The sequence below is a fragment of the Mercenaria mercenaria genome, chromosome 2 (genome assembly GCF_021730395.1).
Source record: "Mercenaria mercenaria strain notata chromosome 2, MADL_Memer_1, whole genome shotgun sequence".
In the NCBI taxonomy this organism is placed as follows: Eukaryota; Metazoa; Mollusca; class Bivalvia; order Venerida; family Veneridae; genus Mercenaria; species Mercenaria mercenaria.
This window is the reverse complement of record NC_069362.1, coordinates 3,345,060-3,370,665: the sequence shown is the minus strand read 5'-3', so window position 1 is coordinate 3,370,665 and position 25,606 is coordinate 3,345,060. Positions and strand designations below refer to the sequence as shown.

The 25,606-nt window shown below is 35.7% G+C and overlaps 1 protein-coding gene across 2 annotated transcripts; it reads left to right on the top strand.

Moving 5' to 3' along the window:
* The first annotated feature begins 317 nt into the window (after positions 1-317).
* Positions 318-25,516, top strand: LOC123563053 (uncharacterized). 2 transcript variants are annotated; one of them, XM_045355618.2, is made up of 12 exons: positions 318-453; positions 2,647-2,720; positions 3,437-3,538; positions 4,645-4,707; positions 5,792-5,892; positions 13,364-13,497; positions 17,151-17,247; positions 18,036-18,148; positions 21,022-21,103; positions 21,828-21,926; positions 24,080-24,176; positions 24,845-25,516. In XM_045355618.2, the coding sequence occupies exons 1-12, from the start codon at positions 389-391 to the stop codon at positions 24,886-24,888; spliced, it is 1,071 nt and encodes a 356-aa protein (XP_045211553.2). In that variant the 5' UTR covers positions 318-388; the 3' UTR covers positions 24,889-25,516. The 2 variants fall into 2 exon arrangements, with proteins under 2 accessions (XP_045211553.2, XP_053384517.1); XM_053528542.1 differs by lacking the exon at positions 13,364-13,497 and adding an exon at positions 9,774-9,904.
* Positions 25,517-25,606: the final 90 nt, after the last annotated feature.

Below are 25,606 nucleotides of genomic sequence, written 5' to 3'. Positions count from 1 at the left end.
TAACATGGCTTCCCTGGCCGGGATAATTTTTTTTTTTTCTGTCCTGTAACTTTGGAACATGGTTGAGATTACTGGACCCTTAATAACTACATTTTGTGTTTCTAGGGAAAGTTTAAAACCCGGAAAACCCGGCATTATACCACATAAATTGTACTGAATCATAACGATTCATAAACATTAATTGATAAACAGACCGTTCTGACAGACTCATCCACGCGGTTATACTACACAGAGAGATCAGTGGAACAGACTAACCGTTCTGCTTGCTACTGTAGGCGATCCGATGACGCTGGCTGTTTATAGTTATTCGTAAATAATATAAAGTCGGAAATTTTTATCAAAACCTGTCAAAATATACAAATTTAACGTCAAATATGTTATTAATATCATGACAAATGAGATCAGTTTACGTACAAACAAAAGCGAATATAACAGTGGAGAACACATTTATGGGTAATATTATATTTTAATAGAAGTATCTTTTGACATATGTTTTCGCGACATAATCGGGCAGAATTTTTGTTCCTGCCACTAGTGACAAATGAATAATGCTATGTCACAGGCGATTTGCGAATTAGTTTTGTCAATAATAATGTTATATAAGATTTAGCTTAGCAAAAGTTCCTTCTAGTGACATTCTGTCTTACTTCATTTTGTCATTGTTGCTGAGGTTTAGACTGCAATATAAAATATCTCTGAATTTTGTGCAGAAGTAGCCATTACTTTTGTTTTTGTCATGTGATTATCACATCCAAGCACCTGCATATATTATACAGACACAAAAATTCTACACATATGCATAGACTCAATGGACGCAGTGGTCTTGTGCCAGTGGTAACATTATCTGTCACTCTTGACTACTAGCGAAAATTGGGATAAGACTATTATTAATTATTATTAAGAGTCACATGTATTGCGACATTACAAACAAACATATATGCATTTTCGTAACAAAGGACAAAGATCTTTAAAAGATAAAAAATGCATGAAAGGAAGCATTTGCAGATTGATATCTGAAGATAACAAACATCACATGACCAGCGAGGCAGTAACTATTTCATTACCGATTTTTCTCATTACGGATCTGGTGCATTATTTCTGTGCATGTCATAAAAATCATCATGATAATATCATCGGCATGCACGGCAAAAAAATGCAAATTAATTTTTACATGTCCTCACGCATTTTAGTGCATAATATGTAAAATATACTGACTGAAGGTTAGGGTTAGGATTACCATGGTTACATAATGTATACATATTTAAGATACGTTTCGTTCAAACTGCTTGAATCTGGTATATATATTACTGGAGTCTGTAATATATCATATGCACTCCAGATCTGTTTGAAGTCTATTTTTAGATCATGCATATTAAAAAATAATAATTATATTAATTTTTAGCCTACATGATCAGAAAAAAAATATAATGTTTTTTGCAACAAAATGGGGAATAGTGGAAAATACTACAAAAATGACTCTAGTAAATAGTAATATGGCAAAAACAGCAAATAACTAAGTGATAGTTAATATAGGTAATATTTAAATGAACCCAATATGTTTAGCAAGATACTGTACAAGCTTACATCAATTTAGTACATTCCAACCCTGAATACTGCTAAACTGTTGGGAAATTAAAGACTAAGAAAATAGAAATTTTACAATGGAGAGAACTCCTGAATCACGTCGCCATAAACCCCAAGTCACTATGTGCTACAAGACAGTACACCATCTTGTAGCCATAGACCATGAGGACTACCTGACACCAGCGAAGGTCTTGCCCAGATCCTCACACAGCAATAGATATCTACCATATCAAACATCAACTGACTGCTTTAAGTAAAGCTGTTTTTCCAGGAGTATCCCAGCTACAGTGTAGCTCCAAACAAGGGACTTGAGCTATGTTGGTGGGCCTCGTCCCCTGGTACCACCACGAATGTCAAACTGGTCATGTCCTGATGGTGTGAAAAGAAGCTTGGCAACACTTTTACACTTTTAATCCCCAGACAAAGGCGGAGGGATATATTTTTGGCATTGTCTGTCCGTCACCACTATAGGGAAATGCTACACATAAAGTTTCAGTAAGATTACCCAAGTAACACCAGAGTTTTGGCCCTTAATAGTTTCTAGTGTTAACTATATAGGGTATTATAAATATGGCAATTTCTGCTTCCTACCTTGTGACATATTAGGCCTAGAACTATGAAACTTAAATTGAATTTAGATCACCATGATATGGTATAGTGCACTCACAATTTTGTCAGGATCTCTTCTGTAACTTCAGAGTTATTGCTCTTTAACTGTTTAAAAATCAACATATTTGTACATACCAACTAACCAGTCGGTAGAATTTCATTAAACTGTTTTTTCATTTTTTTCCATGAACATTTATTATAAGCATGTGAAGTTGTGTATTCACACCCAGTCACCCCCACCGCCCTGGTACCCCCACCCCTACCAATTTTTTTTGTCATTTTTTTTTTCTTTAACAAACCTTTCATGAATGTTTATCAACATGTGAAGTTGTACCCTCATCTGGTCACACATCAACCCCAACACACACACACCCAATGATTCAATATACCGGTATTGTCATTAGAAAATTGATTGGCTAAAATTTTTACTTGATGATTCATTTTATATTTCAGAGTTGTATATTTGAGAATCAACACTCCGACACGAGGGAGAGGGGTTAGAATTCGATTTAAGGGCTACGAAAAATGTGAGTCTTAAGTACTACTAATGATTTGGGAGAATGAAAGTTGTTGACGTGATAAATGTCCAGTGGATTTGAAAATGATAATATTATGGAGAAAACTCCCCACCTAAATATCTTACATCATTGACACAATTTTTTTTTTTGGTGGGAGGGCGGCAACATCTGTTTTCTTTGCATCATCAAGTGCGGGTAAGACGTTAGCTTATTTTAAGCAAACAACAAATCCCTTAGCCCATAAGAAATACTTTATTTAATCTTTTAATGAAATTTGATTCATGATAGACAGATATCTGAAAATTTGAAAAAATTACAACTTGCCAGATATTGCAAATTTGGCATCTTATATTTCTCTAGACTAAACAAAGTCGGAGATGAAATTTCAGTTCTGTGTAATGAACATTTTGAATCAGATGTAATGTTAAACTTTTTTTGCTTCACTTTACTTTGCTGTAATGTATTTTATCGTATTGTATTCTTGTCACATGTGTACCAGTTTTATGACTTTTCATATTAGCCAAAAGGCCCATTTTAATACAGTGTACATGTCAATCCTGTAACCGAGACTTTTTGTCGCATTTCGAGAATTTTTTTCGAAAAAATGAATTACCTATTATTGAAACTCCACTTTTGTGGTTCATTTTTTATTCAATTAAATTTCCACACTGGTTATGTTATAAAATTAAAAACTGTTAACAAGAAGAGGTATGTTTTGATTTCAGTTGAATATGTGGACAAGACGACCTTCGTGAATGAACATCCTGTATGTTACAGAGATCACAGGGATTATATCATTATCAATGAAGCTCTTCTGGAGTCAGATGGTATTGTCTACTAATTATTCTGTTTTCTTTAGTTACAGTAGAACCCAAGTTTCTGTACCAAAAATAATATGTAACATGCCAGGTCAGTAATTAGATACTCAGGCATGTAGTACTATAAATTTTATTGCTTAATTTTCCAAATGCCCATTAAGGATCTACTAGCAAAGGAAAGTCAGAATTTGTTTTAAGATATTTACCATGTAGTTACTGAAGGCCAGCTAGTCTGTAAGGCAACATTTATAGTGCTCAGATGAAACTAAAAAATGACTTCATTTGGGTTAAGGCTAGAGGTTTTCATTTTCAGTTTTCAGTTTTACAACCTGCAGTTCTTGGAACCTAACTCATATTCCACTATGCAGATGTGAAACATTGAAAATGAAATGATGAATAAGAAATATAATGAACGGTTGTGTGGGCTGATTAAAAGCATTCTGTCTTACACGTTGTTCAAGAGCTGCGTCCTTAAGTTAAAGACATATCCTAGGAATGAACTTTTAACATTGAATTCAAGGGTTTTTTTCTCTAAGGGTTTTGACTAGCAATGATAGAGTAAGACTGAGTGTAAATTGTACCATTTCTTTATAGTAAATGTGAAATGAGAATGTTTAAAGATGCATGCCACCAAAATACATGTACATGAAATTTTAAGCTGCAAAGCATGTTCTTATTATTAATAAGTCCATTTATTTTACAGCCTGATTGTGAAGGTCGCTAGTTTATTAGGTTATTAGGAAATTATGTTTTATTTATCTCACTCATGAGTCCGCTTCCTGTAGGAACAAGCATTGATATTATATGTTATTTAAGGTATGGTTGTCACCCAGTGTGAACCCACGACCTTGGGCTTGAGTGGCTATCACCTTATTAATAACCATAGAGTCTAGTGACCACCGTTGTCCAAAACAGACATAGAGGCTAATTTTCAAGCTGTACTAGGTGTATTAAAAATTCACTAAAGAAACCTGAAGTGTTTTTACAGTAAGAAAAATGCCATAAATTTGAAGCTATGTTAATATAAACAATTCTTGTTTTTATAATGTTCTAAGGATGTAATAGATTATAATGTCTACATAATGATTTCTAGTATATTTTGAATTTTATTACAGGGCCGCTGAGCATGTGTATAACATACTTCCCATTCAAAATCTTACTGCCTATTGAAATACCTGGTAAGTACATTGCAATTTCTCTACAGCAAACACTGCTGGAACTATAAGAATCTGTTTGTTTAGGGATTGACAAATTCAAAGGCAAGTCGTTTGGCAGGATGGTCGTCATGATTTTCAGTAGGCCTGCTGGAGTTTGCACTGTTCCTGTAATTTACTATAGAAGAATGCCTGTAAAATTGTTTTACTCATTGTGAGTCATAAAACACATCTGTATAGGTGTTTGCTGTGTGGAGGTATTGTTAACTGAAATTTAAGCTCCCATTGTAGAAAAAGAAAAGTGTAATTCTCTCATGTACATACCCAGTTTTACACTTCAGTTTTGTAGATTTAATTGATAGAAATCTGATTTTTTTTTTTTGTTTTGTTTTGGGTTTAATGCCGTTTTTCAACAGTATTTCAGTTATGTAATGGCAGGCAGTTAACCTAACCACTGTTGCTGGATTCTGTACCAGTTCAAACCTTTCTCCTCAAGAAACTGCGAACTTCCCCACATGAATCAGAGGTGGAGAACGAATGATCTAAGACAGAATGTCTTTTATCAAATAGTCACGGACAACATACGCCTCGCCCAGGGCTCGAACTCGCAACCCGGCGATCCGTAGATCTGCACTCTTCCTTTTGAGCTAAGGGTGCAGGCTAGAAATCTAATAAAGCAGATGTAAAGATTAAAAGAGGTCATATTTTACCAAAAGTCAAAGTCAACAAACAAAAGGTTGACAAAGAGCTGGTTGACTAAATGTCCTGTTTTATTTCTTTAAAAATACCTAAAATAAATATTTCTGTAAACTGTAAGTTGTTTTAACCAGCCTAGCCTCCCCATTTGTGAATTATTTTCATATCTAGCCATGAAAGCGACCCAAGAAGGCTTATAACAAAACTATGACTTTATCTAATTAAGTAAGTCACACTAATTTATGTAATCAACTAATACTGCCTCTGGAACTTTCAACACCTGGAGCATATTTATGTGTTTCTCTTCCAAAGTTGCAAGCTGTCTAGCCTGTTTAAGCTAGAGCCATCATGACCCTCTTATATATATTTGTGGTATATTGCCTCTAATACTGCATTCCTTCTGTTTGACTAGGTACATTTCATGCCCATGACGAGACAGATGAGAAAAAATGGGATGCTAAAGTGGAATATCTCCTTGAAGCCGAGGTCATTGGTGCCAGTAGATCATTAGCGGTAAATACAAAATATGCTTAAATACCGTATTCCTCCAAATAAGGTTCCCAATGAAAACATCTGACTGCAAACACCTGACCCCTCCCTTCTTAATATTTTTTTAGAAGAATACTGCTGTGGATTACCCAAAACTAATTAACAAAAGCCAAGGAAACCTTCATTTTACACAAAACTATTGGAACATTTGTTCCTTTTTACAGCAAAGAAGCATGCTTTCTGGATCCAGAATTGTAAACCAGTTATGATGTTGTAATGTGGTATGAGTTTTTAGCTCACCTGAGCCAAAGGCTCATGGTGAGCTTTTGTGACCGCTCAATGTCCGTCGTCAGTCGTGTGTCCGTCAACATTTTCTAAAAATATCTTCTTGAAAACCGCTGGGCAGAATTACACCAAACTTCACAGGAATGATCCTTATGTGGTCCCCTTTCAAAATTGTTCAAAGAATTTAATTCCCTGCAGAACTCTGGTTGCCATGGCAACCAAAAGGAAAAACTTTAAAAATCTTCTTGTCCAAAACCGCAAGGTGTAGAGCCTTGATATTTGGCATGTGACATCATCTTATGGTCCTCTATCAAGATTGTTCAAATTGTGCCCCTGGGGTGAAAAGCGGCCCTGCCCCGGGGGTCGCAAGTTTTACATAGACATATAGTAAAAAACTTTAAAAATCTTCTTGTCTAAAACAAATACACCTAGGCCTTTGATATTTTGTATGTAGCATTGCCTTGTGGTCCTCTACCAAAATTCTTCAAATTATGCCCCTGGGATGAAAAGAGGCCCTGTCCCGTGGGGGTCTCATGTTTTACATAGACTTATATAGGAAAAAAACAACTTTAAAAATCTTCTTGCCGGAAACTGCAAGGCCTAGGCTTTTGGTATTAAATATGTTGCCTTTCCTAGTATTTCTCTACCAAAATTGTTCAAATTATGTCCATAGGGTGAAAAGAGGCCCTGCCCTGGGGGTACCAAGTTTAACATAGACTTATATAGGAAAAGAATTAAAGATCTTCTTGTCTGAAAGTTCAAGCATAGGCATTTGATATTTGCTATGTAACATTGCCTGGTGAATCTCTAACAAGTTTGTTCAAATTATGCCCCAGGGGTGAAAAGAGGCCCTGCCCTGGGGGTCACATGTTATGATTATGAGTTATATAGGAAAAAAATACTTTAAAATTATCAGGTCATATTTCCTAGACTGTTTAATTATAACTACCTGATTAGTGATTAGGGTTCACTTGACTGTGACCTTGACCTACTGACCTACTTTTTTGTTTTGAAGATACAGCCTTAAAATTTGGATGACATGGACAGTTTTGCACACCAATCTTAAAACTTCCTTTCAGTGATCATGAATGTGACCTACTGACCTACTTTCTAATATTTTAGCATCAGTTTTCCGTTTGAAACATGTGGCTCATATTACTCAGGTAAGCAATTCAGGGTCAGCATGACCCTCTTGTTATGTTTGTCTTTTTGTATGCACTGACCAAAGTAAAACTGTTTCTGCCTTGCCATAATTATGCCCCCACATTTATGTGGGGAGCATATAGTGTTGTTGCTGTCTGTATGTCCGTATGTATGTACGTACGTATATGCATCCATCCATCCGTACGTCCCAAAATCTTGTGTATCCATCTCCCACACTATTGACCCGATTTGCTTCAAACTTTCACAGATGAACAACCTAGATGTGCAGATGACCGTGAAGGAAGAAAATTTTGCACTGACTATTTTTACCACAGTTATTGCCCTTTGATAGTTTTGCTGTATAGAATATAGACAAATATCTGTTGTATCCAACTCCTCCCACACTATTAGCCTGATTTGCTTCAAACTTCACAAGTGAACAAGCTTGATGTGCAGATGACCATAAGGAAGGAACTTTTGCTGTGACTATTTTTACAGCAGTTATGGCCCTTTAATATTTTGATATGTAGGATATAGAGAACAATCTTGTGTGTCCATCTCCTCAAAAACTATTTGAAAGGATATGCTTAAAAGTTTCACAGATGAAGGATCTTGGGGTGAAGATGATTTTTTTCTGTGGCTATTTTTTGTAGAGTTATTGCCCTTCCTTAATTTTACACAATTGACCATAGTGGAGAAATTTGGTGCAGTAAACTCCTCATACACCTTTTGAAAGAATGGATTCAAAGTTGCTTGAATTCACAAAGTTATTTGAATATAATTTGCTTCAAACATTTAGTCGAAAATCTTTTCTATGAAGATATTCTTTGCCAAAAAATTTGCTATTTAGAGGATGGCTCAGTATGTGGGGGCATCAGTGTCCTATGGACACAATTCTATTTATTTTATTAGCTCATCTGATTTTTTGAAAAAAAATGATGAGTTATTGTCATCACTTAAGCGGTTGTCGGCGTCGGCGTCTGCGTCGGCGTTGCCTGGTTAAGTTTTATGTTTAGGTCAGCTTTTCTCCTAAACTATCAAAGCTATTGCTTTGAAACTTGGAATACTTGTTCACCATCATAAGCTGACCCTGTATAGCAAGAAACATAACTCCATCTTGCTTTTTGCAAGATTTATGGCCCCTTTTGTACTTAGAAAATATCAGATTTCTTGGTTAAGTTTTATGTTTAGGTCAACTTTTCTCCCAAACTGTCAAAGCTATTGCTTTGAAACTTGGAATACTTGTTCACCATCATAAGCTGACCCTGTACAGCAAGAAACATAACTCCATCTTGCTTTTTGCAAGATTTATTGCCCCTTTTGGACTTAGAAAATCAGTTTTCTTGGTTAAGTTTTATGTTTAGGTCAGCTTTTATCCTAAACTATCAAAGCTATTGCTTTAAAACTTGCAACACTTGTTCACCATCATAAGTTGACCCTGTACAGCAAGAAACATAACTCCATCCTGCTTTTTGCAAGATTTATGGCCCCTTTTGGACTTAGAAAATATCAGATTTCTTGGTTAAGTTTTATGTTTAGGTCAACTTTTTCTCTTAAACTATCAAAGCTATTGCTTTGAAACTTGCAACACTTGTTCACCATCATAAGCTGACCCTGTACAGCAAGCAGCATAACTCCATCCTGATTTTTGCAATAATTATTGCCCCTTTTGGACTTAGAAAATCATTTTCTTGGTTGAGTAATATGTTTAAGTCAACTTTTCTCATAAACTATCAAAGCTATTGCTTTAAAACTTGCAACAGTTTTTCACCATCATAAGTGGACGCTGTACATCAAGAAACATAACTCTATCCTGCTTTTTGCAAGAATGATGGCCCTTTTTAGACTTAGAAAATCATGGGTAGGACAATATTTCTATTACACAAAAAAAATCAGATGAGCGTCAGCACCCGCAAGGCGGTGCTCTTGTTTTCTTTTATTTTAACTTGTCTAAGACATCATACACCTGCATTGTTGTGGTTCCTTGAGTTAACAGAGTTTACTGTTATTTTAACACCAGATTCTATTTTAACATGAGTACATGATTACAGTAAACTAAACAGTAATTTACTGGGGTATTCATTAATTTACATGTCAATACTGCCTACAAAAAATTATGTATTGTATCGGGTTAATACAACTTTTAATTCTCATTTTTATTTTGCTACCCTGCTTATTTCAATATGTGAGGAAGCCATCCATCTGGTTTGCAGAACTTATTTGTTTATTCTATCCAGGGGTGCCCCCGGGCCTGAATAAATGGACGGACAGGCACCAGAGGTCTTTCCCTACCATTATGCTGGAAAGTTGCCATATCTTTGGCCTTGTGTCTGTCTGACTTCAAATCCAACAAAAACAAAACAAATTGCAGTTGTTACCATGATTTTGACACTAACTTAATATTATCTTGAAATAACTTGGGTAAAATAGCAATAGAGGTCAGGTAAGTATACCTGTGTACTAACTTTGGATTTCAGACTAGTCAGTTTGTTACGGTGAGACAGTCACTGCCAAGGGGCATAAAAGCCTCGGATAATCCAGCTGCGATTGTAGTTAAATATGAATACACACGTTTCCTGAGAACAGCCCTGATTGATGTCTCTACCAGGTATTATTCATAATTATTATAATATTTTCTTGTATGATTATTCCATAACACACAGTTCATTATTCCTAATGGAACATTAAATTACTTTTGGCAAGTTTTTCCTTTTTTTAGCTCACCTGAGCACGAAGTGCGAAGTGCTCAAGGTGAGCTGTTGTGATCAGTGATCACCCTGTGTCTGTCATCAGTTGTTGTGCATCATTTTTCATTAGCAATTTGACTGATGACATTCCTAGAGGTCACAATTTTAGCCCAGTCTAAACGAAACTTGATCACGTCATTAGATCAGTGAAAAGGTTAACCTTGTGAACACTCTATAGAGGTCACATTTTCTACCTCTCTTTATGAAATTTTCTCAGAATGTTTGTCTGTAGAATCTAAGTCAGTTCTAAAATGGGGTTATCAAAGGTAAAAAGCTAGGTCAGTAGATTTAATCATAAAAAACTTGTTAACACTCTAGAAGCCACATTTTCGTTTGATCTTCTTAAAAATATTGTCAGAATGTTTGTCTACATGAAGTTCAAGTTGACAACTGGATTTCCTTAGGTCAAAAACTAGGTCACAAGGTCAAAATATGGAAAAACCTTCTGTAAACGCCCTAGAGGCCTGATTTTCTGTTGGATCTTCTTAGAACTTTTTCAGAGTGTTTGTCTCTATGGAAACTAGGTAGAGTTCAAAACTGGGTTACACGAGGTCAGAAACTAGGTCACAATGTAAAATAATGGAAAGACAATGTTAACACTTTAGAGGCCACATTTTATACCTGATCATGATAAGGTTTGTCAGAATATATGTTTCTATAAAATCTAGATCAAGATCAACACTTTGTTACCCAAGGTCTTAAACTAACATAGTTCACAGTCTATAGACCTTATTTACTATTTGAACTCAGTCAGAATGTTTGTCTCTTTTAAATAGATTCAAAACTGGGTTATCTGAGGTTTTAAACTAGGTCAAATCTTAGAAAAACTTTGTTAATGCTCAGACTCTAGATAACGCATTTTTAGCTCGACTATTCGAAGAATAGGGGAGCTATCCTATTCGCCCGGCGTCATCATGAGCGTCACGCAAATGTTAAAGTTTGCATACCACCCCAAATATTTTCAAAATCCATTGAGATATTGCTTTCATATTTTGCATACTTGTTTACCATGACCCCAGTCTGTAAAAAGGAGGAGGCAACTCTATCAAGCATTTTGACTGAATTATGGCCCCTTTTTGAGTTAGAATAAATGTTAAAGTTTACGTACCACCCCAAATATTTTCAAAGTCCATTGAGATATTGCTTTCATATTTTGCATACTTGTTTACCATCATGACCCCAGTCTGTAAAAAGGAGGAGGCAACTCTATCAAGCATTTTGACTGAATTATGGCCCCTTTTAGAGTTAGAATAAATGTTAAAGTTTGCGTACCACCCCAAATATTTTCAAAGTCCATTGAGATATTGCTTTCATATTTTGCATACTTGTTTACCATCATGACCCTAGTCTGTAAAAAGGAGGAGGCAACTATATCAAGCATTTTGACTGAATTATGGCCCCTTTTCGACTTAGAATATGCTTATTGTAATGTTAAAGTTTTACTCATTGCTTATATTATACTATCAAGCACTGAGAATAGTTGAGCGCGCTGTCCACTGACAGCTCTTGTTAGCTTTATTATCATAAATTTTTATCCGAATGTTTGTCTCTATGAAATCTATGTCAAATTCAAAACTTGATTATCCAGGTCAAAAGTTATGTCAGTAGGTCAGATCATCGAAAGACATTGTTAATATTCAAAAGTCAGCATTTTCTTCCTGATCATCATGAGACTTGGTTGGAATGTTTAAAATCTATGAAAAATTTGTAACTGGTCACTTGAGGAAAGAACTAGATCATTAGGTCAAATCATAGAAAAACATTGTTATCACAGTAGAAGTCACTTTTAAAACTTGATCATCATAAATCTTTGACAGAATGTTTGTCTGTATAGAATCTAGGCTAAGTTCAAAAGTGCTTACCTGAGTTCAAAAACTATGTTCCTGGGCCAGTTCATTGAAAACTTGGTGAACAATCGACTTGGTTTACATAAAACATGGTCAAAATGTTTGTCATAATAAAATCTGGGCCAATTCAGATACTAGGTTATCTGGGTTAAGAACTAAGTTAGGTGAGCGACACAGGGCACTCATGGTCATCTTGTTCGACCTTGGTTTCTTAAAATAAAAAAGTGCATTTTTGTATTGTCATTATTTTCATAAGATAGCAGTTTACTGCAATATAATGTAATTTATACAAGTAACAACTTCAGGAAAATAACAGGGATAATTTGATGTGTATGTAGCTAATGTTGTTCTATATCCCCACCCCCACAACGGAGCCCGCTTAGATTTTTCCCGTGTTTGTCTGTCCATATTTGTGTCATGTATAATATATTGAAAAGTTTTTGACGTCAAGTCATAAAACATCAGTGTTTCATTTTTCAGCAAGTTGAATTGTGCACTTGCAGTTTTGATTGTCATTTCACACAATAAGACAAAGTTCTGGCCCTTGACTTAGTCAAATATAGGGCCTTTAAGTTTGTAGAATAAAAAGTATTTGATGTAGAGTCCTGAAACATGAAAGGATTACTAGTCAGCAAGTGAAGTTATGCATCTGGAGTTTTGTTTCACTCAGACCAAAGTTATTGCCCTTGACTTAGTCAAAAATATGTTGCAAGGGCCTAAAATTTTTAGTTGCACATATCTCAAAAAGTCTTCGACTTAAAAGTAATAAATAATAAAATCTGTAAGAAAGTTTGTTAACCCTACAGGAAAATTATTCACTATGTGAAGTAATGCAACTTGGCTGAAATAAAATGAAAATATCTATGCTGTGGTATTTTGAAGGCAGTTCAGCAGTCATTGGTAGCAAAGTAAATTGCAAACTTTATGTACTGTCCTGTTTCTTTAACCCTTACCCTGCTAAATTTCTATAATGTCCATCTTTCAATTTTGACAGTACCATTTACTGTTAAAAGGGATGCATACAAAAAAGATACTGACTAAATGGCAAACAGTGCAGATTATGATCAGACTGCATGGATGTGCAGGCTGATCATGATCTGCACTGATCGTAAAGGCAGAATCAGTTGTGTGCAGCAAGATAAGGGTTAATCATTTTGACCTGGAAATGATTTGGGCCTATTCTAAAGGTTCATTTGTTTGCTTTGCTTTTCTGTTACATTTGGCTGAAACTTGGCGCTTGGAGCAGTGAAAGCAAAAGCTAAATGCATATGATTAAAGAAGCAAATAGACTTCTTTTGTTTTAACTATCTTACTATTTACCTTTTACCTCTTTACACAGCTTGTTTCTCCTAGATTTTCCTGAATGTTTGTGTTAAGAATTAGTGAAAAAAGTTGGTGTGACATTAGAAATGATGAATTGTGTGTTGGACGTGTTTTTGATATGACTTTCAGAGATAGTATTGTGGCTTTCAGGTGCTTACAGTAGTAACCATACTGCAGCCACTGCCAGAATCATGCCGATATTTAGGGCAACCTGTAGCCTGTCACACCTTTCATCCAGCCAGATACCTCATATTTTTTAAACGGAATGTCCATATTACAGCAAGGTGAGATGCTGGGCTGTGGACTTAATTTTCAGATTTGCTTATATGCTCAAATGTTTACTTGTAATTTGAGTTTTAGCTTGACTGTCTGAAATCTTTTAACTTTCCTGTAGTGGAACATTTGTTTTCATCTTTCTATTGATGTTGACATCCGTTTCACAAAAGTTCTGCAAAACTTCATCCATCGATCATTAGATGACATCACAAGACAAGTTACACAACTCTTTACTAGCTCATATTTTGTTAAAATTATGACACTTTATAACATAGAAATTTTTAAAGAAAGAAAATGAAACACATATGTCATCTGTACATCTGCAAGATCATTTCTGCACAGTAATTTAAGAATGCTTTCACATATGATCCCCGCTCTTGAATGCACATTGCTCATGGGCATTGGATGAAAGCTATTGATATTGAGGTCAAAGGTCAAGGTCATGATAATTATTATTTACAAAAACAACATTTCTGCTCAATATCTTGAGGACTCCTTAGATTCTTAAACTTGGCAAGCTTATAGCCCATGGTCAGTACATTTGGTCAAAGTTTTGCTCCTTTTAAAATTAGAAATTAGAGTTTCACATGTGACCAGGTTTCTCAGTAACTGTTGTACTGATTGCCTTTCAAACACTTTTATAATTCTACGAGATAATGAAAAGACCATACTGAACCACAGTCTTATCTCAGACTTTCAAAATCATTCCCCACTTTTCATCTTTGAAAAAGTTTGGTAAAGCTTTTGTATGAAAAGTAGAATTACACAGAAGAGTCCCAAATAGTCAAGCTTGCTGTCATTGTACAGCTGTTGTTTTTAAATTCAAAACAACATTATTATTTATATGCAGTCACCTTAAAAAGGCCTTATTGTATAACGTTTTTTACTTAGAATTCATTATGTTTTGACTTTTACAGTGCTTAAGATTTTTTACTTGTGTAAATCTAAATCAGAAATACAAATTTACATGTTGTGATGTACAAGACATCTAGTATGCATGGAGAAAATGTGATTTTATAGGACCAACAAATGCATAAGTTTTTCAAAATATCCTATAAATGTTTTTTTTTTTTTTTTTTTTTTTTTTTTTTCATTTTCCTGTTTGGTAACAAGCTATATCATTTTCACTTCTGAAAAATTATGGAAGTATGTAATTAACATTTAAATAATCTGAAAGTGTTGGTTTATACAGAAACCATTCTATAAAAACCAGCATATTTGACTCTCAAATTAAAATTTAATTTGTTGGCCAAATACACAGTGTTATTTTTGTATTTGTTGGATCTTTTCTTCATATTACTGTTCTCTTTATTCTTTCAGTCTTTTTACTTTGCTTCTTTAGCACATTGATATTGTTGTCTTTTCAATTTGCATGAGGGAAGACATGCTAAATCAAGTGTCTACTGGTTTGGTGTGATTTTAACTTGTTTCAATCTTCCAGATGCCTTAGAGTATTCTGCTGGATATTGGTGTGGTTTGACTATATAGAAGAGAATTTTTTTCTTAGTTACATTTTATACCTCAGTAAATATTTACAGGACCATATATGGCCTCAAACATCCACAGAGTGTCTGATATATAAGCTAGTTAAAATGGAGATCGTGAAACAGAATATTGCCATGGGGTGCATCATTTATAATTTGCTTATATGTCTAATTTCAAACTTCAGTCATTCAAAGTTCTCAATTTGAATATATCTTCAGATATTGACCTGCAATGGAATGGAAGGACTACCATTCTAAGCAGACTGCAAATCGAAAAAGTCTTTAGATAACTAACTTTGCCTTTAGTACTCTGCAACAACATATACTCTGTATGATTGTATGGGATATAAAGTGCCTTGCTATTGTTCTATATTAACATGAACAGATATATAGAATGCATCAGAATTATTCCATGAATGGTAAATGACCAGTAGTGAGATATTCAGATTTAACCTACAGCCCAGTGTTTTTGTAAATGAATTCTGTCTAGAATCTGAATCATTCTGTTTTTACTTTTCATTTACAGTTACTAACAACTGAAATTATTTTCTTATTCTTTTAAAAAAATGCATATGGTAAATTGGGAAGTGTGTCAAAGATTGCTAGGTACCTATCTCAGGTTACTGTGGAAACTATGGTAGTTTGAAGTAGATTGGCAAGTTGGAATCAAACTTTTTTCTGCATTGCAGAATTTGATTTACAATGTATTTTTGATTTGCAGCAATAAAAAGAATAGCACAATGTTTTGACTGATTTTAAAATATTGGAACTCAAGCAGGTTTTCATTTTAGTGGTCTGTGGAGATGTAAATAAAATTTTCCACATATATATTCACCAGTTTTCTATCATAATTGGTCAAATAAATTGTCCAGAACTAAAATTAAAATTTACATTCTTGTGTATTCAGCAATTTTCTGTTATATGGTCAAATAAACTGTTTGAAATAACTTAGATTTAAAGCTGATTTTATGACTTATTATGCCCCCGAAGCCGAAGGGAGGCATATTAGTTTTTAACTGTCCGTCCGTTCGTTCGTTAGTTCGTTCGTCACAACGTTAACTTTTTGCATGAAGGCACTTTTCTCGTGAACCACTGCACCCAGGACCTTCAAACTTCACATGCTGATAGTACTTATTGAGTATACCACCCCTACTGACTTTGGGGTAACCAGGTCAAAGGTCAAGGTCACAGGGGCCAACGTTAACCTTTTGCATGAAGGCCTTTTACTCGCAAACCACTGCACCCAGGACCTTCAAACTTCACATGCAGATAGTACTTATTGAGTACACCACCCATACTGACATTGGGGTCACCAGGTCAAAGGTCAAGGTCACAGGGGCCAACATTAACTTTTTGCATGAAGGCACTTTACTTGCGAACTACTGCACCCAGGACCTTTAAACTTCATGTGCTGTCAGTACTTACTTAGTACACCACTCCTACTGACTTTGGGGTCACCAGGTCAAAGGTCAAGGTCACAGGGGCCAACGTTAACTTTTTGCATGAAGGCACTTTACTCGCGAACCACTGCACCCAGGACCTTAAAACTTCACATGTTGATAATACTTATTGAGTACACCACCACCACCCCTACTGACTATGGGGTCACCAGGTCAAAGGTCAAGGTCACAGGGGCCAACGTTTACTTTTTGCATGAAGGCTCATTACTCACGAACCACTGCACCCAGGACCTTCAAACTTTACATGCTGATAGTGCTTTATGAGTACACCAACCCTACTGACTTTGGGGTCACCAGTTCAAAGGTCAAGGACACAGGGGCCAACGTTAACTTTTTGCATGAAGGCACTTTACTCACGAACCACTTCTTCCAGGACCTTCAAACTTCACATGCTGATAGTACTTATTGAGTACACCACCCCTACTGACTTTGGGATCACCAGGTCAAAGATCAAGGTGCTGCGGGGGCATTTGTCACCAATAGTGACAGCTCTTTTTTTAAAATCATTACATAACATGTATACATTTTCATCAGTAGAAAGTCGTATGGTTGCTTGTTTCATCAGTTAACCCAAGTGGCATGTTCTATGTCTCAGGTTTTATATTAGGTTATCCATTAACTTACATTTTGCCATGACTTCTGGAGCAATAAATGTCCAAAAATTACTATGATACATTGTTCTTGTAGTTTGTTGAAATACAGATTTCTTTTTTTCAGACTTCATGATCACATTCACAGAACAGGAGAAAATGCAAAACTCCGGGTAATAATGACAAACAACTCGAGTGTTATTGTACAGTCAATTAAAATACAGGTATGTTAGACAAAGGCATTCAACACATACTTGGGGTTGTCATTGTTAATTGTGGTATTGTATTGACATTATGTATATACTATTTTATAATATATCCATACAGTATGTATGTACAATTTGATAATATACCCGTACAGTACGTATATACAATTTGATAATATATCCATACAGTATGTATATACAATTTTATAATATACCCATACAGTATGTATATACAATTTGATAATACAAAATGTATATCAGTACAGTGTTTATTTACAAGTTGATATATATCAGTACAGTATGTACATACAATTTGATAATATATCCATACAGTATGTATATACAAATTGATAATACATCAGTACAGTTTGTACAATTTGATAATATATCAGTACAGTTTGTTTATAGAAGTTGATAATATATCAGTACAGTATGTATATACAGTAGGATAATATATCCATACAGTATGTATATACAATTTAGTAATATATCCATACAGTATGCATATAAAATTTGATAAGATATCCTTACAGTATGTATATACAATTTGATAAAATATCAGTACACTATATATATACAATTTGATAATATATCAGTACAGTATGTATATACAATTTGATAAAATATCAGTACACTATGTATATACAATTGGATAAAATATCAGTACCATGTGTATATACAATGTGATAAAATATCAGTACAGTATATATTGACAATTTGATAAAATATCAGTACAGTATATACAATTTAATAATGTATCAGTACAGTATGTATATGTATTTCAATACTGCATTGGTTGCTTTCAGTTACTGCGCTCAATTACGCTCCTATATAGAGGTGAGGATAAAGTGACTGTCGATGTAGAAGTCAAAGAAAAGGTTGGACGAGAACAAACTGTTGATATGGTCAGATTTCCAAAGTATGCATTTAGTGTTGAGTTTTTAGTACATTAGTAAATATTATAACTACCATTTTTATATGCCTGTCTCTGAAAGAGCGGGATGTATTATTGAACACCCGTGGCATGCGGGCTGTCGGCATCCAAAAGCATGTCCGCTCTAAGTCAAACAGTTTCCATCCGATGTTCACTAAACTTGGTGACAATGTTTGTGGACATAATATCTCGACCAAGTTCGATAACCAGCAAAATCGCCCTAAGCACTCTTGGATTAAGGCCCTTGAATTACTCGAAATCTGCGTATTTAGCCTTGTCCGCTCTCTAAAGTCAAACAGTTTTCATCAGATCTATACCAAACTTGCTGACAATGTTTGTGGGCATAATATCTCGGCCAAGTTGGATAACCAGCAAAATCGTCCCAGGCACTCTTGAGTTATAGCCCTTGAATTACTCAAAATCTGCAAATTTAGCCTTGGCCACTCTCTAAGTCAAACAGTTTTCATCCGAATTTCACCAAACTTGGTGACAATGTTTGTAGGCATAATATCTCAGCCAAGTTCGATAACCAGCAAAATCGCCCCAGGCACTCTTGGATTATGGCCCTTGAATTACTTGAAATCTGCGAATTTAGCCTTGGCCGCTCTCTAAGTCAAACAGTTTTCATCGAATCTTCACCAATCTTGCTGATGATGTTTGTGGGCATAATACCCGGCCAAGTTCGATAACCAGGCAAATCGCCCTAGGCAGTCTTAGATTATGGCCCTTGAATTAGGCCAAGTTCGATGACAGGCATATTTTGTGACAGTTTGCCACTGTTGTTCTGGTGTGTGTTTGATTCTTGGCTGTGGCTTAAATAATTTATATATGAAACATACCTTTAAATGTTTTGCTTAGGAACAGTTCTTAGTAACTAGTGTTATTATAATTGATATAATTTAACAAATTATGGTGGCATATTTCTGCCAACCACATATCCACTTATTTATCTCGAAATTTTTCTTAAAAATGTGTCTTATTCAGTTATTATCTGGCAGGTGTCAAAACTGCTTGTTATCCACTTAAGTATTTTAACACGACAAAACTGCCTGTTAGTGCCCACTACTGCCATCCACATATTCACTTATTAATCCCTCGCCACAAGTGGTGGGGGGTTATAGGAATGGTCTCCGTCCGTCCTTCCGTCCTTCTGTCCTTCCGTAACATTTTGTGTCCGCTCTGTATCTCTTAAACCCCTTGAAGGATAATCATGAAACTTGAATCAAATGATCACCTCATCAAGATGATGTGCAGATCCCATGAGTCAGCCATGTCGGCTCAAGGTCAAGGTCACAACTCGAGGTCATGGGTTTGAGCCTACCATTTCGTGTCCGCTCTGTATCTCTTAAACCTCTTGAAGGATAATTATGAAACTTGGATTAAATTATCACCTCTTCAAGACGATATGCAGAACTCATGAGTCAGCCAAGTGGGTTCAAGGTCAAGGTCACAACTCAAGGTCAAAGGTCTGAGCCTTCCATTTTGTGTCCGCTCTGTATTTCCTAAACCCCTTGAAGGATTTTCATGAAACTTGGGTCAAATGATCACCTCATCAAGATGATGTGCAGAATTGATGAGTCAGTCAAGACTTAGAGTCAAAGGTTTGGGCCTTCCATTTTGTGTCCATTCTGTATCTCCTAAACCCCTTGAAGGATTTACATTAAACTTGGGTCAAATGATCACCTCATTAAGAACTCATGAGTCAGCAATGTCAACTCAAGGTCAAGGTCACAACTCAATGTCAAAGGTTTGAGCTCTGTATCTCCTAAAGCCCTTTTAGGATTTTCATTAAACTTTGGTCAAATGATCACCTCATCTAGACGATGTGCAGAATTCATGGGTCAGCCATGTCAGTTCAAGGTCAAGGTCACAGCTCAAGGTCAAAGGTTTACCCTTTCACTATGTGGTGGGGGATTTAGCTGTCTTTTAGACTGCCTTGTGTTAACTAGGTATCTTGATTTTTGTCAGTCAGTTATGATTAGCAATATCCCATAATCATCGCCTATCATTACAGAATAAATAAAAATACATAAAGGGGCATAACAATTATGCAAATTTATCATTCCAAATCCTATCTATAGGCACAAACCATTAGTGGTGGTGGCAGGGGATGAGGTGGATATACACTCATTCATTCTGTCAAAAGGTGAGAAAAATGTGAAGCCAAACCAGGACTCAAACCGGGGACCGCGGAATACGGTTCCGATAATCTTCGGACTGAGCTACCCCACCGCTTACCCATTTTCTCCTTGTTTCAATATTCAAGTTCTGTTAAATATTCAAGCATGGAACTTTAAAAATTAAGCAGTTAAAGGCGTTGGAGACTAACCATTGTTTTGCCGTCAAGGCCCCATGTTGGGCGCCAATTTCACAGGATGAGAAAAATGTGCAGCCAGACCGGGACTCGAATCTGGGACCTCAGAAAACGGTTCTAATGCTGTACTGACTGAGCTACACGGCTGTCTATACATTTTCTCCTCATTTCAATACTCAAGTTCTATACCGTGACAGTTACGTATAAGGGACGAAAAGTCTAACAGTTAATCACCAATTTTGGTACGAATATTAACTAGATATCAAGAAAACATTCACAATAACCACTTATTTATGTGACTATGTGGATGGCAGAAGTCGGCACTAACAGGCATGTTTGTCCTGTTAACATGATTATCTGGATAACACGCAATTTTGCTACTTGCCAGATAATAACTGGATATGTGACATTTTTAGAGAAAACTGTCTACATAAATAAGTGGGTATGTGGTTGGCAGAAATATGACACCATAACAAATAAATAGACATTTCATGTAAAAACACAAAAAAAATGTTTATTGGTTTAACTGAGATTTTGTTTTCAGGGGGTTGGACAATATCCAGATACCATTAAAAGATACCAACAATAGACCAGTTTATCCATCTGTGAGAGGTCAACATATGAAAGTAAGAGAGCTGTATTTCAATGAATTGTTCAAACATAACAGTGAAATGCATATCTGATTAGTGCACAGTGAAAAATAACAAATATATAGAGTCAAACTTTGATTGCTCTAACTTTATGGGACCAGCAAATTTTGTTTGAGTTATCATTAGTTTGAGCCATCAAACAATATACCTTAGACAGGGATTTTGCTGGGACCTGACAATGTTTTCGAGCAAAGGGTGATGCTCGAATTATCCGAGTATGAGTGAAGTAAATTTGGTTGTGTTATTTGATATGGATGAACAGTAAAATTTCATTATCAGTGCTTTAAAAGAATGGAATTATTTGACCGTTGAAAAAACATCATATCAGTTTGTTCTCCTAAAATTGGTTCCGATAAACATACTGGACTGTGTTATGTTGCCATGAAGACTGCTGGTTTCATTTTTGATTTAAAAACATACAGTACAGTAAAACCTGTATGAAGCTGCTGACCAAGGGAGCAATACAGTCTTGCTGCTTGTGGCAGTAAAAAGTTGAAAGGAACAAGAAGTCAGTTTGGGAAGTTAGCTGGCTGCTAAAGGAAAGTGGCTGCTGAATACAGGTAGTCACAAAAGTAGGTTTAACTGTATTATAACCAGTGAATAATGACAGCTGCAAGAATAGACTTCTTTTTGGCACTCACTAGTATGGTTATTTATGGGTTTGACTGTATTTAAATGAATATTTGACAATATATTTCAGTGTGAGTATGAAGTGCTGGTGACTGTATTCCTGAGCAACGGTGATACATTTGATCTCAATGTTCCTATATCTGTGATAGTTGCTGAAAAAAATAAACAGGTTAGTGGGAGTATGGTACATTGTTGGCGAGTCGTGGGTTTTCGTTGAGTAGTGGGCAGCAATATAAAGCTCAGTTTTTAGAGATAAATAAATGCAATTCATTTGTGTCTGTTTTGAAATTGTGATTACAAAATATCCATTATGCTAAGCAAAAATCAGTGTTATTTAACTAAAATAATCGGATGAAAGAAACTATATTACTGCCAAAAGCTGTTGTTCTGACATACGTCACACTGAGTTATCTCTGGGGTCAAGTTCACTGTTCAGATGACTAGAATCCAATGCATCACAAGTTTTTGCTGTCAAAGACATATCATATACTTCCGTATGCCACGTTATCCATTAGTGCTTCACAAACTTGATATATGTTATAAATGTTGATATTGAAAATATTGATGGATGTTCCATTTCAACTAAATGAAGCTGTAAAATCAGTATATAATAATTTGAAATTCCTACGTTTGATAGGTTCAGAGTGTACTGTTGTCAGTTGGGATTTACTCATTATGAATCTTTTGATTTAAGGGTTACCTTATTGTAACTGTTACAGCTAAATGAGTTTACTTCCACTTGTTATTGTTGTTATTATCCCCCGCCGATGAAATCGGGAGGGGGGTATTGAAATGGCGTTGTCCGTCCGTCAGTCCGTCCGTCAGTCCGTCCGTCCGTCCGTCCGTCCGCAGCCATTTCTCAGTAACTACTTGGTAGAATTTCATGAAACTTGAAATAAACATGAACCAACATACTGCGATGATGCCCGTCAAGTTTTTTTTTTGATTGGTCAATTTAATAAAAAATGTCCGTCTGCAGCCATTTCTCAGTAACTAACAGGTAGAATTTCATCAAATTTGAAAATGACATGAACCAAGATATTGCGCTGATGCCCGTCAAGTTTTTTTTTTGATAGGTCAATTTTCCTCAGAGTTATTGCCCTTGATTTAATGAAAAATGTCCGTCTGCAACCATTTCTCAGTAACTAGCAGGTAGAATTTCATCAAACTTGAAATAGACATGAACCAAGATACTGTGACGATGCCCTTCAAGTTTTTTTTCGATTGGTCAATTTTCCATATAGTTATTGCCCTTTAATTGTTTAAAAATCCACAGATCTGTACATAACAAACCAATCAATTGGAAGAATTTCATTAAACTTCTTCCATTCTTTTCCATGAACATTTATTATAAACATGTGATGTTGTGTACCTGGTCACCACCTTACCTTGGTCACCCCCCCCCCCCCCCCCCCCCCCCCCCCCCCCCCCCCCCCCCACAATTTTTTTTTTTTTTTTTTTTTCATTTTTTGTTTTCTATCAATATTTATAATCAACATGTAAACTGTTGTATCCTCACCCCACCTCCCACCCAAACAAATCATTCATTTTCTTTTAATTTGATTTTGACTAATGAAATTATTTGCTTCTTGGTAACATTCTTAACTTTTTGCTGGATATATTTTTTTGCCGTTCCTCAACTCTGACCCTTTCGGCGGGGGATTCCAATTCATCGAATTTGCTTGTTTTTATTTTGCCCCCGAAGGGAGGCATATTAGTTTTCAACTGTCCATCCGTTCGTTCGTTCGTTAGTTCGTTCCTCACAATGTTAACTTTTTGCATGAAGGCACTTACTGAGTACACGATCCCTACTGACTTTGAGGTCACCAGGTCAAAGGTCAAGGCCACAGGGGCCAATGTTAACTTTTTCATGAAGGCACTTCACTCGCGAACCACTGCACCCAGGACCTTCAAACTTCACATGCTGATGGTACCTATTGAGTACACATCCCCTATTGACTTTGGGGTCACCAGGTCAAAGGTCAAGGCACTGTGGGGGCATTTGTCACCATTAGTGACAGCTCTTGTTATAATTTATTAAAGGCATATACTACAGTATCTGTATATGAGATGGGTGAATATTTTCCCAATAACAGAATTTCTTTAAACTTTGGATATTGAAGGACAGTCATCTAAGAAACAAAGATATGCAATAAAAGTCATAGGTCACTAGTATTAAAAGAGTTATCTGCCCTTGAAAATGGCATTTCCCTCAAAAATCCATATTCATGATCAGCCTTCTCTGTTTTGAATATGCTTTGTTTAGTGTCATGATAGAAATTGAAGTACTTAGTAGCTAAAGACTGTCTTTTATTATTTCAGTGGGGTTCATGGATACAGCCGGGTTGGGTTACAAATGACGCACCAAATATACAACTCATTGAAGACAGTGTTCTAAGGGTACCTGAAAATATTCTTTGTAAGTACATATTCCAGTGTAGGCTTTGATTTATTGCTTTTTCACTCAACCAAACAAGAGTAAACTGTTATGGTCTTTGACTTAGTGAAAAATACATGTAAGGTGCTTAAAAGTTTGTGGGGCATATAGCTTAAAAAATAGTTCACCAAGAGTCATGAAACTGTGAGGGAGTATTATCTAGCATGTGAATTTGTGCACCTGAGTTTTTATCACATGGAGATTCCGGTACTTGGACCCTTTAAGGGGCTGCTAGAGCTTGAAAAAGAAAAACACTGAAATGCCTTTTTCTCAAGAACTGCTTCAAGGATCTTCTAAAAGATATGCAGATAAAATTAAGAACAACAACATAAAATCTAACACAAACAAACAAATCCACCTGTGCTGTGTGTCTGGAAAATTCTGTTACTTTAACCTTTAGCCTGCTGGCGGCATGTGATTCTGCCTTTGCGACCAGTGGACGTGCAGGCTGACCATGGTCTGCACTATTCGCTGTTCAGTCAGTAAATTTTTAGTGAGCACCTCTTCGAATGATAAGTGACTCTGCTCAAATTGAATGATAGATCAGTCAGTTTTAGAAATTTAGCAGGGTAAAGGTTAAGCCAATGTACAGTGATATGTAAACAGTAGCTATTGAATAATGAATCAGATATGTTTACTTTTGTTTTCAGCCAGCGAAGCATTTTCAAGTTTACCTGGTTTTCAGCCGTTATGATATCAACTAGTCAAAGATGTCACCAATATTTTCCTGTAAGAGTGTATACAGGCCTATTGTATTTGCCAGTATGTTACATGTCTGGTTGTGTTTTGGCCAAATTGCAAATGGATTTCATTTCTCGATATGCTTGCTAAGCCAGTGTCTAGTGTACTTCTTACAATGAAGACTGTGCTTGATTGATAAGTGATGAACAAAAACAAAACGAGTTCATAGGTACATGGCAACAACTCACAAACTTTAAGAACAATAATGCTGTTTTCCATTGTAGTTTAAACATATTTTTTTCATACTGATCGTAGAGAAAGTTTTAACAACTTTATTGATTATGCAGTGACAGTGTGCTGGATTTTTAACCAGTACTTTTTGCCTAAGATAACTGACTAGATTCACATTCATGACAGGAGAGTTGGGAGTCAAATGTTCTACCACTGCATATTTCATTACGATTGCAGTATAGAATGAACAGTGTAATTTATTACAATTACACAGTTCTGTGTTCTCCAAAACAATTTGTATGAAGTTGTTTTTTTCAAATTAAGATGTTTGCCAGATGCTTTATATTTTCATGGCATTTATTAATAATCTTCACATAGTGCAATACAGGTACCTATATTTTCAATCAAAATCACTATTATTATACATTGGTCGGTAGGTAATTTATAGATTTTTTAGCTCCACTATTTGGAGAATAGGGGGGATATTCTACTTGCCCCAG

What these genes read in the sequence shown, in the direction of transcription:
- LOC123563053 (XM_045355618.2), top strand. Translation starts at nt 389, where the DNA reads ATGACAAATGAGATCAGTTTACGTACAAACAAAAGCGAATATAACAGT. An exon ending in GTGCCAGTAGATCATTAGCG is followed by an intron (nt 5,893 to 13,363) that starts GTAAATACAAAA and finishes TGTGGCTTTCAG; the next exon opens with GTGCTTACAGTAGTAACCAT. An exon ending in GGTACCTGAAAATATTCTTT is followed by an intron (nt 24,177 to 24,844) that starts GTAAGTACATAT and finishes TTTTGTTTTCAG; the next exon opens with CCAGCGAAGCATTTTCAAGT.